This window comes from Ambystoma mexicanum, chromosome 9 (assembly GCF_040938575.1).
Source record: "Ambystoma mexicanum isolate Mex_15411 chromosome 9, UKY_AmexF1_1, whole genome shotgun sequence".
In the NCBI taxonomy this organism is placed as follows: Eukaryota; Metazoa; Chordata; class Amphibia; order Caudata; family Ambystomatidae; genus Ambystoma; species Ambystoma mexicanum.
Genome location: NC_090931.1, coordinates 703105849 through 703120140, shown reverse-complemented (window position 1 = coordinate 703120140; position 14292 = coordinate 703105849). Strand labels below are relative to the sequence as shown.

Genomic DNA, 14292 nt, shown 5'->3' with positions numbered 1-14292 from the left:
TTTTCTTCTGATATGCTCAATCATCACCATGGATACCTGTTTTACCCTTTGTTATTGTTTGTAATGAAACTAATAAAATATATTAAAAAAAAAAAGAGATGGTGGTGTCAATGCAGCTGGGCTCTTGCAGATTTGTGGTCAAGTTCTGTTATGTTGAAAAGGTTCTTGTATAGTGCACCGTCCCCAACGGAATTGGTCCCTAGGGGCTCTGGTGGATCTGTAAACCAGAAGGTAGGATGGGTTAGAGTAAGGTGAAGTGGGAGTAGGATAGTGAGAGGAGTGGTGTACTGTTGGCAGCTTCAACTCGGTATACACCGGGTGCTGAGCTTTGGTGAGAGTATTGGGTCAGTGTCAGTCCGCATGTGCTGTTGGTGCAGCTTATGTGTTTTTGCGGTGTGGTGATGTATGTGCAGCTTGTGGTGCGAGAGATGGTTGTGTGCGTTTTTTGAGTGAGATAAGCATGCAGAGAGTTTGAGCATATATTGGTTAGAGGGTTATATGACATTTAACATGCTAACATTCACAGTTGTAAGTGTAGCACTTGCTGACCTATGTAATTCCGTCTAAGTGTGGCCCTCGCCAGCTTTCACAATCCCATCTAGATGCAGCGCAGGCTAACGTGCACAATTCTAAGTGTGGGACACGCTAGCATTCTCAGTTCCTTTAAGTGTTGTTCTTGGTAATCTTCATAAATCCATCTAGGTATGGCACATACTAACATTGACAATTCCATCGAAGTGTGTCAATGGCTAGCCTTACTACTTCCGTCTAAATGTAGCGCCTGCTAACATTTACAATATTATCCAAGTGTGGCACATGCTCACATGCTCACATTCAAGTTCCATCTAGGTGTGGCAGATGCTAACAATCACAATCCTATATAGATATGGTGCAGGCCAATGATCTAAATTCTAAGTGTGGCACATGCTAACACTCAAGCTCCAACCAGGTGTGGCTGTTGCCAAGCTTCACAATCCTATCTAGATACAGTCTAGCAAGCCCTTGCCTTCCCCTAGAACTCTTCAGGGAAAACACCAGTTACTCAGGAGTAATAAGGTTCCATCCTAAATTGGACAGAATCCCCACCTCGAACATGTCCAACCTCTTAGACATAAGCCTGCCCATTAGGAGAGGATATACTCCTGGTGGGAGCTGGCGTTGCTCAGATGAAAGATCAAGGAAGAAGCAGCATGGAACAAGGTTGGATCACTGTTCAATCGAGCCAGAGTCAAATGTGTAGACATGCTGTTGTGGTCTCATGAGGATTCCTGCCAGCTCTTCAGAGCACTGTGGATCCTGCAGGCACCACTGGCACAGAGGCGGAAGGTCTTGACAAAGATGCCCACCTTCAGACAGAGTTCATTCAGCTGGGTGGGAAATAGTACCTGGGGAACCAATTCCTCCGAGTCGTATCTGGAAAGCTGGCTCTTCATCAAAACGAGGAAACGACAATGCCTTAATAGTCATTTGGGGGAGTGGGATCTTTTTGGGGAACCTGAGCATCACGGATCAAGCCCGGAAGTGGTTGACCACCTTCCTCCTGGACCAACCCTCCCAAGTCCAACTTAGGTCCTTTCTCTCCACATGTGGTGTTCCCCAGGGCTCTAACATCTCACCTTGGCTCTTCAATATCTACTTGGCCCCTTTGGCCCACCTGATCTCTACCGCCTCCTCTAACTTTGTGTTATGCGGATGCTCTGCTCTCCTTCAAGCTCCTCTCCTCTCTCGCTCATTCCCAACTGTCTATCCGTGATTCAGGATTGTGCCTTTGCTTTAATGCCAGTAAGACGGAGATCCTTCCCCCTTGCTCCTGCTTTCCCTCTCTCACTCTGGCCGGCCTCTTCCTTCGCGTTCCTGTGAGGCAAAAAACCTTGTCATCTTGGACTCCACCCTCTCCGCACATCACAGACATTGCCAAGAAGGCCCACTACCAGCAGAGGTATTCTTCCTTTTCTCACTTTCCCCAAGAAGCTCACTGTTTCTAGAGCCCTGGTTCTCTAGGCTGGACTACTGAAACAGCCTCTCTTTTTCAATCTGCCTTCCCTACTCTCCGTCCTCTGCAACTAATCCAGAACAGGACTGCAAGACATCTTTGGCCTAAAGCTCAGGGACCATATCGCTCCAGCCCTGAAATCTTTCCACTAGCTCCCAGTGTCTGCAAGGATGAAGTTCAAGAACCTCTGCATCGTCCACAAGGCTTTCTGGGGCCGGGGCCCACACTACATTCAACTCTCTTCCAGAATACCATCCTTCGAACCCTTTGTTCAGCTAACTCCAACTCGGAGGGTCAGATGCTTCTACAGGCAGAGAGTGGAGTGGATCTCTCCCTCCTCAGGTGCCTCACTCTAGAATGGGCTCCAAGCCCCTCTCAAACTTGAGCCGGACCACCTGAAGTTCGGAAGCAGCTCAAGACTTTCCTTTTCTCCTCTACTTTCTCTCTATCCCTCCCATGCTGACCACCTGTCTGCGGTGCCAACTGGTTTCTTGGCTACCCTCAGTGTCACTGGGTACCAGGCTCCATGATCAGTCTCCCCTGCACTGCCCCCAGGCCTACCGCGCACTTAGGGGCTGTAACTGTAACCTCTATAGTACCCTGCCTCCTTGCACTTACCAAGAGCTTTGTTGCCCCGACTGCACTTACTCCGAGCAATGCTGCCCTGATTGCACTTCTCCCCTCTCCCTTCCACCTGCACTTTGCGTTGTCACACTTGCACAATCTGAATGACACAAGGCCTAGTAAGATGGTTTGTCTGGTCTTCTCTCCCTTGTCTTACCACGCCTAGAAACACTTGTGTACAGGCACCTTATAAAATGACACATCATTCTTATACTTCCAGACAAGAGAGCATCTTCTTCCTTTCTCCACTCCATGCACAGACTTCAAAGGGGTTCTTTTTGCCATCTTTGTGGCGAAAGGTGAAGATCTTTGTAGCACACTTTTGCAGGGCCTTTGGGTGCATGGACTGGCACAACCTGCAATCCATTCAAATCATTTTCTTTCACCAAACAGTGCAGGCAGATCTCTCTCCCCCACAAACAGCACAGAGTCTGAACCATTGGGCCTTACAAGGGTTAGGCATGGCATAACACTCAGAAAAGCCAAGTTATGCACCATTCCCAAAGTGCCCAGAATGCAAAGAAAAAAAAGGAACCAAGATCTAGTTCCATATACACTGGCCCCGCTGTCACATCACGTGTGCCGCATGACAGCACTGAGCAGAACTAATGCAGAGCAGTACTGTATCCCCTGGTGGCGAATAAGTTTCAGAAGGCAGCTGGCGCTGAATAGAATATCAGATGAGTAATCTGTAGGAGGAAGAAATCATTAGGATATACAAACGGCATCTTTTAGGCAAGCTCCAAGGAATCCAGAACAAAACTACCCGACTTATTCAAACTGATTTCTAAAGCAACTACACTGGCTTCCGGCGTTAGGACAGTTTTTCTGAAGTCCAACTAATGGCTTAAAAACCACTCAACTGAGGCAGTAGAAGACTCCACTCTTAGTAGAAGGCTGTACCATCCGAGTATATGGTAGCGTAGACAGAGCAGCCAGGCTCATTTTAGGAGGGAGAGAGGGATGTAGGAAAGTACACTGAACATTTAGTACACCAAGGATTCAATAGTAACACTTCCAACCAGAAGTATTATAAACAATAAAGGTTTATCTAAGTACAAGTAGGCCAAGTCAAATCTTGAGGTAAGTACGGGTTATAGAGTCAAACACATTTATAAAAACACACCAATGCTTGAAGTTACAGGCCAAAGCATACAACCTTCTTCAGAATACCCAACAGTAATTCCAGGGAAGCCAGACCGTATACACATTTAGTATAGGCCACACCTATTCATGGGGAGTACAAACCATTGGTTACTTTTAAATTACGTTCTGAAATACAAGGGTAGTAGACCCTGTCAGTTATGCAGTGACACTCGGCACAGAAATCACATCAACCAACCCAGTTACCAGGATGTGTTTCAGAAAAGTGGAACACAGATTCAAGAAACAGTACATACCTATAACTACTTTGATAACAGTTATACGAGGAGAGTAAAACCTTTTTGGTGTAATATACAATTAGAGTTGCTTTTCAGCACAATAAAACACAGTAGAAGATAAACAAGAACTATTTACACTAATTTAGGATGCACCAGGCAGACCAAGGTTAGTTAGACCTAAAGAACACTTTTCAAGAATGGCACAGCTATTCTAGGCAGGTAAAACTTAATGATGCAATAAACTATTACAGTTGCTTTTCAGGTCAGTGGAACACAGACCGAGGTAAGCAATAACTTACATTTTTTTAGGATGGCACAGCTAACTCAAGTTAAGTAAAACCTATATACTTTTTAAAGGAGCTACCAGCAACTTAAAAAGGTAGGTATACACCCAAGACTGTTTAAGCATCTGTATAAAACAGACAAGGGAAAGCAAACCCCAATGCAACACTTTATGAATGACTCCCTGTTATTCTAGGTACGCACACCGTAAGGCAGACTTATTCTAAAAAGGGTATACAGCAAGTTAGGGGAAGCAAAAGCCAGTTGGGGAACTTTTACACCCATTCTCTGAAAGAAATAGTGAAGCCAAGAGCATTACTTTTGGGAAAGAGGCACAACCAATTCACAGGTGAATACATTAACCTAATATATACTTTTCAGAATGGCCCAACACACATTCAAGTTAATTAAGAACTTTAACTGTCCACTCTCAGAGTGACAGTTACCAACCAACCAACTCTTTCACAAGGAAGTACTTTTACTTGTTATACTTTAAGACAGCATCCTTTGCTTATCGAGTCCTTCCCTATTCTATTGCACAAGTTCACTCAGGTGCAGAAGAGGGACCCTATTGGTCTAGGAGGCAGCTGTAGGCAGGATGAGATAGTATTGTATTGCAGAAAAGGTCAAAGTTCCTGTGGAAGATTGTCCAAACAAGTAGTGGTATCCAGTCTTTCCATCGAAAAAGTTTCCAAAAAAACTTTCCATCAAATGCATATATGTGTGGGGTAAAGGGTTATGTTTGGGGTGGGATTTTAAGGATATAAACACGGGTTGGAGGGGCTCCCCCGGCCCCCAAAAATAAAAAATAAATGCATTTGATGGAGAAAAAAAAATACTTAAGGCATTTATCGTTGGAAAGTTCGATGCAAAGACTATGAACCTAAGTAGTTCATTTTAGTTAGTTAGGGTCCAGGGACTTCTGAGAAGACATCTAGGAGGATTCCAGCAGTGGGCCTGGGTGAACTAGAGGAGCGGACTCCCAATCACAAGAAACACACCAAAGCTTTACAGAAATCACAAAGGCTTAAGTTAAGTGTATTCCCCAGCCAACACAGTACCTTAGCACGGAAGAAGAGTTGCAGCAAGAATCAGGATCTGCAGCCTAAACCCCAGTCGAATTCCTTTATCATGATAGGCCAGGACACTGGAAGGGGTTTTGCAGCAGGGATCATGGGGAAGGCTCTAAGAAACAGGTTCTTTGCACGGTTTACTCCGCACAGAAGAGGTTGCAGCGGGGGAGACTTCATGACAAGGAATTCAGCTACTGGGCTTTTGGCTGCAGATCTGAAGACAGGACCCTGGAAGGGCTTCTGCAGCAGGGATCAAAAGGGAAGGCTCCAGGCAAGAGGTTATTTGCAGCTGGTCGCGGCTCTGTGGTTTGGGCGTCGTTTTCAGGAGCCAGAAGACTACTGAATATCTCTGATTGGATTCTCGTTTCGAAAGGCACAGTACTCTGGTGAGGGGACTTTTCTAATTCTATTCACGTCTCTGGAGATCCAGCAGTATGCCACCAAAGTTTCAGCTCGATTCAGAAGACCATGCACCGCACAATGGCTCGAGGTCCCAGGGTATTGGGGTATTGCAGACCCGCAAGGTCGCAGCATGACATGGGATGGCTCAAAATGCAGGTTTTCATGAGAATAGTGGATCTCACCAGGCTCTGGGCCGTGGTCATCCTTTTCGGGATCACCAGGTCGATTGGAAGGAAGGGTAACACCAGGCTCTGGTTACACAGCAGGCGCTCAGTCACTGGAAATGGCTACGGCCGTTGTTTCTGTATCTTCCTCTTCGGTTTTAGCTCCAGTGGTAGACTACCTCTTCGACTTCCAGGATCAGACTTTTATGCAGGAACCCAGCCTAGCAAACAGACTTGCAACCTTCAAACTTTGGGAAGGGGGGGGGGGGGAGTGGGAGGGGTTGGCAGTCCTTTCAGGACAGCCAACCTCCCAGTTTCAACTGGTAACGCAACGGGCTGCAGAGTTTGACTCCTCCCTCGCTTCCTGCCTTCACAGACACTCTGGAGCCTAGGTGGGTTTGACCAAGGTCTGCCCCCGAAGATAAAATTGACACACGATTTTCCCGCCCTGGTGGTCAGGGGGAGGAACAAGAAAGGACAAGGAACACTGAAATGTTGAAAAAAAGGACCATTTTGGTAAAATGGGCACCCTTGGGTGCCTTTACCGCAGCTGTGAAAACAGCCTGCGGTAAAGGTTCACTAAATTAGGACAAAGGTTCACTGCCACCAGCCATTAAAGGTAAGCCTGTCCAGTTAAAGGGGAGCCCCAAGAGCAACCCTGCAGCAATATAAAATCATATCGAAAGTTGTCAAAAAGGATCAAATTAAAAAGGCACTATGGAGAGTCTCAAAAAGGACACCCATAAAAAAAGTAAAAGATTCTGCGATTGTGGAAAAAGGTTTTCCCACTCACTGATGTATAGGGAAAAATAATGCACCACTAAAGCAAAAAAGTTCTGGCATTGACACAAATCAGGAAGATTCATCATTGCTATGAAAATCTTACCCAACGCTCGGCATCAAGTTTAAAGCCCTAGTTATAACCTCCAAAGCCACTCAGGTCACTGATCAGGACCTACCTATGAGCAGGACCAGTAACATCAATATTGACCAGCCAAGCCCCTTCAATAGACTGACTCATGCTTCCTTTCCCCAGGGCCCGGCTTCAAGAAACTCAGAAATAAAGGCGGCAGACTCAGTCCGACCCCCAAATATGTGGAACAGCCTTCTGTTCCACATTGAGTGAATACAACCAGATTACAGGAGGTAATTAAGAACCATTTGCGATAGCCATTTAGGGAATTCACTTTCAACCCTTTGTAAATAAAGATGTTATATCATGGTAGGTTTTCTATGACAGTCTTCGTGCTAAGTGAAGGTCAACTTAGTGGACCAATTTAAAGCATGATTGTGCAGGCTTTTGCAAATCTAGAGTGAAGTTCCACTGTCCCTAGTTCACACTGAATTGACCATTAGATCTCAAAAGGGCTCGAGAATGTGGCACCTGTCGTGCACCCATATGTTTTGAACTGACTTCCGATATACCTCACAATGGCTATGCTTGCTAGTGTGATGGAAGCTGTAGCACTGTAGCACAACACCTGGAGAGCCAAGGTTGCAGAGCCCTGGTTTGAAAGGTTCTTTCATCAACAATGAAATAGGTTTGCAAAACATGCAAATGGGCATTTTAGAAAAACACTGCAGAAACCCATTACATGAATCTTATTCAGAGGTGAGGATGTAATTTTCTGATATTTAAAAAAACAGGAAGCCTCCAATAGACCCATAATTACAAGTTACAAGCATAGCACTTTTGCAGGTCATATGTGACTTATGAATACAGCTTTCAATTACAATAAATTAAAACAGCATTCCTCTTACCAGTGTTACTATTGCACACTCAGCTGTCAGCTGTGCTGCACTGAACAGTGTTCGCACAAAACGATAGATGTGCTTGTGGTCAGGGTCATTCTTGAAGTAATCCTCAGGAACACCTTCACGCTGAAAAATAAAGTTAATTAGGGTGATCATAGGTTAAAAGGTAATTGTTCCTATAACAAGCAAATACAAAAAAGTACTACTTCAAAAAAAACAGTCTACTGCTTTGTAAAGTGAATAGTATAACATTAGAATTTTCAATTTTGTTCTGCATTTTTATTTTACATTTCTGGTTAAAAGCAAAACAGATTCTTTCACTTGTTAGGGGAGCGCAGTAAGAGTTGATTAGCAAATATGGCCCACAAAAAAAGTTTGAAATTGGGCCTGCATGACAAATTATTTTTCTCCAAGTACAATCCATTTCCAAAAGTGTCTTAGAAAACGATTACTGCATTCTAGATTGTCCCAATACATTACGCTTGTGTGGAAAAAAAAAAGAAAGGCATCTACATTTAATGCCACAGTGTGAACAGACACAAACATGAATGGAGGAAAAGCATGGCTTCCTTCAGAACCAGATAATCCTAACCTTGTAAGACATTTCCCTACTTGCCAAACCCCGATGAGCATATGATAGTGAAAGGGTTCCCTTTCAGATTTTGGCTAGGAACTAGAAGTACCAATGCATTAACTGGGTCCTACTGACTAACTCTTGCCCTGATGAGATAAACTTACTTCTGGTATGGATCCTCTGACCTGCAAATTATTCAGAGCACTAAGGTTTGTGAATCAGACCACAATTGACCCCATGGTCAAAGCATGAGCAGCAACAAAAAAACGACTAATCAGTGATTAAGTGCATCTCTATTTTAGGTACCCTTCCTCCATGTCCAGGGGATACCCCAACAGTATGGCTAAGCTCCTGAGCAATTTCTGCACAGCATAAAAACATCTGAAAGCCGGACCCACACAAGACTCCTTTTTAAACCACAATACCGTCCACTTCCTCATCGCCCTGGTCATCTTTGTTAATTTCCTCTAAACCCATACCAAATGTTTTCAGAAGCTCAGAGGAGTTGGTGAGAGTCTGAAGGAGGAGGAGGAGGAGGGATAGGAGGAGCAGCTAATCCATAAAACAAAACCAACCTGAAACATTGTAGTTTTCGGATGGTGAAAGTTCTAGACCATAGCTAGAGACACTTTGTAATGTTGTTCCTCCCGACTGGTTTACCACCTTCCCCCCCCCCCCTTCTCTGGAATGTAACGGTGTACCCTTTACGAGCCCTTTACCTTTAGAGGGCTGCTTTCCCCTCCCCAAACCCCCCACTGATCCAGTGTGTCACAGTTCCCTCATATAGTTTGTTGTGACTCATTTGGTTGGTGGGATGACATTACCTTGGTAATGCACGAGTGTCCATCTTGTTCGCTTTGTGTGAAAAGAAACTGACGAAGCCATATACGGTCATAGATTGTCTGACTTGGAAGGGCAGGGGAAGCTAAGACCAGATTTGCTGAGATACCTGAATGATATCCGATTCAAGAGCAGAATTCACTAAGTTTTGCCCAGTGAAGTTTGAATGTGATCACCAGTGATTGGAAGGCCACCAAATGTTTGAATGGGTGAATAATCCTTATTGCAGGACATAATTGCACTCAGCTCCCAATATCCCTATTTAACCAGGGATAACACTATTACTTTAGCTAACTCTGGGATGAGTCCTGAAGCAAGAGATGAATACAAACCAGATCAAGACCACCAGAAAGCCTTGTTGCAACTAATCAAGAAGCATCTGTATGCCAGGGTCTCTCAGTGACACTGCAGGCCTAAAAGGTCTCAATGATTACAGTTAACAGAAGATAAGCTGCTGGAATCTGTGTGGTTCAGTTATGATTCATGACTCTGAGGAGTCAATTTCTTAGCTGAACTACCCGCAGGAACACGACTACATCTGCTTGTACAGTATGCAAAATCTGCAAACATCCAAGCTTCACCAACCACCAACATTAAGACTTTGTCCTTCCTCTGGTTCATCATCATGTTCAATGGGGCCTCCTGAAACGGTAGCTGAAAAGCAGAGACCAGCACTAATATTCTTAAACTAACAGTTTGCATTTAATTTTAGCCTATCACAAACTTACTTGCACGAACTACAGTATTGATCTTGTATTTATCACATGGTGGATACTGCGGCATCAGGACCGAATCCAGCTGAGCTAATCTGAGCCCAGTCTGTCTCATCCATTCCAATGAGAGAATATCCTCAGGTTGACTGATCTGAAGTAATCTCTAGGAAACAGTTAGGATTGTTTTCTTTAATCATGCAGCGAGTCATGGAAGACCAACTGTTAGTGCATGCAAAGGGTTGCCATCAAATTAGTCCAAACTCTCACGGTCGTAAACATGACTGAGCAATCTGGCCTCACTCGTAGATGGGGGAAGAGGGCTGGGTTCAAGATCCTGTTAGTGCCACACAAGCACATAAAATGCACAAAGTATATCATGAAAAATATGCACTATTACAAAGACATGTAGTGATAAACCTTAATGTAAAAACCTTATGACCCTACTGACCTCAAACACATAGAAAAGTACAATGGCATCTACTTTCCAATGCTTTAAGTTGAGTTGCAGTGATTCGTTAAAAAAATGAAGACAAAATAAATCACAGGCTTTCAGAGCTATGAGATCCCAAGAGGAACAAGGACATTTGAGCCGTTTTCAAATAAGTAAAAGTCAATGTACATTTAGGAAGTTTTTAAAAAAAAGTTTAGAAAAAAAAAAAATTGTTCACTGGCATCAACAGGACAAACCCAATAGTTCACGTGTGGTTATTGTGAAAACATACAAGGTTCTTTAGAGCAGGGAAGGAAACAGAAACAAACAAGCTAGGAAGCAGAGGGGACCCCACCAGAACAAAAGTAGCAACAGGTTTGACAACCAGAGGTCTGCAGCGGGATGGCTGCAGAGTGGACCACCAGGTCACTGAAGGATTCGGCACAGTCTGAGATGGAGGGGTTGGGGTTGACCTGGTGGATAGTACACAGCGTAGAGGCCCAGCAATGGGTTGGGGCATTCCATTCATCAGAATCCTCAGGCACGATGACAGACTGAGGATTGCTCTAAAAGAACCCCATTGAGCATGCCTTGAGGTCTCCTAGGATAGCCAGATTGGGTCTGGATAGACAGTGCTTGATATATGATAAGGCATTTGTAACGCGCCTATACAAAAGTGTTTCAAGGCGCGAAAACTCCTTAAGACTCCTGCTCAGATTACAGACTTCCCAGGACCACAGGACCCAGGAAAAATAACCTTCAAGATACTAGGAGGGCACAACATGAAGCTAAATGTACCCTTATACAGCAGGTCCCACTAGCTTTGGGGATAACAAAGGTCCAGCACAGGGGAGCAGGAAAGGCCGCTTGACTGAGAACGTGCAGGACCACCTTATATGGGCATTTGGCTACCAAAGCGGTGCAGCCAAAAACAGAACATGCAGCCACCATCAACCTACTCGGCTATTTCTGGGAGGGGAAATTCAGCCAGGGACAAAATGGGTACTCCGAGCACCTCTGCTCTGGAAGCCGTGCAGGCTACTAAAGGCAGCACACCAGAAAAAGGAGTTGCCACTGCAGAGGGACTGCAGTACGAGTCCTTCAACCAGCAAAAACCTGGCCGAGAAACAAAGAAAGTGAGGAAGAAGTTTAGGGGACTCAACAAGGAACCCCGAAATACAATTATAACTAATATACTGAGCAGCGGATTTAGTGTCCAGAGTATGGACATTGGACATTCGTGGTAACCTAAGTGGTAGGGTGATTAACTCTGAACACCAAGTATGAGTACCTATACGTTCAGATAGATTTTCAGAATTAACCGTGGGTGTAGATTCTGAGAGACCAAACTCATATGGGGAACAGGAAAGACACTGAAATCTAGCCAACCAATTCAAGATAATGTAGCAGAGCAGTAAGGCTTAGATTTAGACGGCGTGTGAGTGGTTGCGGGCTACAATGAGACAGAACACTTCAATAATTCCATTTAGTCGGAGAAGTTCAAAAATATGTCATTATTAGGCCTTTAAGATACTGTACTATCACACAAATATCAAAATACATATATACATTCACCTTGGGGAGATTGAGGGGTCTACTAATAGAACAACACTTCTTTTTTCCACTAACTTTACTACTCAGTGTTGCTTCTGCTACAGTTGCATACTGGTTCTAAAAGTAAACAGGCAATTTCAGTAGACACAGGTACATCATTTTGGTAGAACACCTATAGGGGAACCTAATACAAGGCTCCTAGCACTTAGTAAGCCCAGCCCTGGAAGGGAATGAGGCCCAGTGCCAAAAAGTCATTGGTTCAACAAAACGCACATTTCAGGTGGGTTTAGTATTGGATTACAACAATAGATACCGGCAGCCTGTCGTCTTCGGGGTAAGTGTTCCAAAGTTAAGAAAAAGTTCAGTAAGGTGCGTCCCCCAGTCCCACCACTCAAAGGAAGGCCCATGGGGGATCGTTGACCAGACCAACACTGATCTTAATTCAGCTAGGGAGAGAGGGTGAAGAATTTACACCCATGCAACCCTATGGCAGGAGGGGGCAGGAATAAGCATTATAAACATACTTCCCTTAATCTGATTCTTGCAGGCACCGCTTCAAGGGTTCCTTGATATGTTGTTCCCTTATTCATTTATATACAGGAGTAACAATGCTGTTTTGATCACAAAAGAACGTACAATAGATAAGAAATCAGATTTGTCGGGAAGCAATGAGCTTCTTACAATGGGGTGAGTTTGAGGGACATTCTGACCAGGCTGTGAAGGGAAGTAAATGGAACAGTGACCGGGGACAATACATAAGTGGACATACATAGATTAAGACCAACTAACATTAGCCATTTTTAAGTGCAGATAGGAAGCACGGCCAGCTGTGCTCAGGATGTGATCATGATGGGTGAAGTGCTACAGTGGAGGCAGAGTAAGCGAGACACAGGGGCAGGCGAGAGAAAATGATAGCTAGCAGGCAGATGAGAGGGCGGTTAAGAGGGTAACTGAGGCAAGGAGGTAAGCTTTTAGTTTGGCTTTGAACAAATCCATGTGGACTGTTTCTCGGATGTCCAGGGAAAAAGAATTCCATGCAAGAGGAGCAAGAAGAGAAAGAATGAAAGGGAGAGGAAGCACGGAGAAGGCAAGGAGCCACAAGGCTAATCGAGGAGCCAGAGCGCAGATTTACAAGAAGGCTTGTAGAGTTGGATAAAGGAGGATAGTGACAGTGGTGCCTTACCATGGATAGATTTGTGAACCAGGAGACGACATTTAAATCTGGCCCTGTTTTGCATCATCAGCCATCAAACCTGGTGACGGCACAAGGAAGTAGGTGTGAAGTGAGGGAGTTCAAAGAGAACCCTTGCAGCAAAGTTAGTGATGTCGAGAAGACAGAAAACATAGTTGGTGAGGACAAAGTTGATGCTGGCGCAGTAGCCCAGTTTAGGAAAGACAAGAGTGGTTAAGAGATACTGCGTAAAAAGAGAAGGTAAAAAGAGAAGGAAAAACATTTTCAATTTTTGATGCTTTTTGGAAAAAAGTGCTCCGGTCCTGTCCCAAAGGACGGAATGTCCCACAAGTATGGAGCAAAGGAGACTATGGACTAGGAGTGAGGTAGTCACTACGGTGAGTAACTTAATTTTACTGCTCTGGGAAACAGTTTATCCCAGAGAAGGCATTTAAACCTCAGGAAATCTGAAAGACTTCCCTGTGTCACTGCACTGAAGGTGCTTTGTGACACAATTGTAAAATATGATGCCTATGGAGTAGGTTAGACTCCATAACCAAAAAGAAAGTGTATACACTCACATCAAAATACATGAGAGAGCGGGAAAAAGGCTCACTCTCGCCAGGTAAAAAAAAATCAAGACCTCAAAATCCAGCAAAGATGCTGGGGGTCTCTAAGGTAGATGGAATTAGCACATGTTTGAGAAGTCTCCCTAACAATCAGCCCTGGAGCTCAGGTCCAAGCAGTAATGTTTACAAAAAGCTGATGGGGAGACCCACGTAGCCGCCTTGGCAATGGTCTCCCAGGTACCATACTTTTGGAAGGCAACAGCTGCTTTTCCACATACAAGATGGGCATGAATGCTCTTCGGAGGTTGAAGGCCCTGAATGGTATAGGCAGAGGTCAAAGTGGGCGGGAGCGGTGCTCCTATATTTTTTATTTTTAAGTTTCCCTGTTCCTATACTTTTATTTTAAAAAGAAACAGTTCTGGAACAGTTTAGTTTTAAAATAAAGTGTAGGAAGAAGTTGAAGCTTGCACTTCAGTGCACTGCAATGAACATTCCCTTAAACAGCAGGTGTGTTTGTTTGGGAGTTTGGATTGTGTGTGAGGGGGGGCAGCAGTGGGACCAGCAGGGAACATAGTTCCACTACTTTTTCCGTACACTTTGACCAATAGGTATAGGCCTCAGATACAGGAGGCAATCCATCAGGAGATAGCTTTTGAAGCAGGTTTCCCTTTCGGGTCTCCGAATGTAACAGAGTTGGGAGGCGCCCCTGAGTTCAGTAGTTCTGTCCGGATAGAACTTCAGTGCTCGTCTGACATCTAGATTGTAT

At 44.5% G+C, this 14292-nt stretch overlaps 1 protein-coding gene across 1 annotated transcript in view; it reads right to left on the bottom strand.

The window, feature by feature from the left end:
- The window catches only part of CCNYL1 (cyclin Y like 1), a 561203-nt gene that overhangs the window by 235846 nt on the left and 311065 nt on the right, over nt 1–14292 (bottom strand). The window contains exon 7 of the mRNA XM_069615590.1: nt 7682–7801. Coding sequence (XP_069471691.1) covers nt 7682–7801 — 120 coding nt within the window. The remainder of the gene's footprint in view (nt 1–7681; nt 7802–14292) is intronic.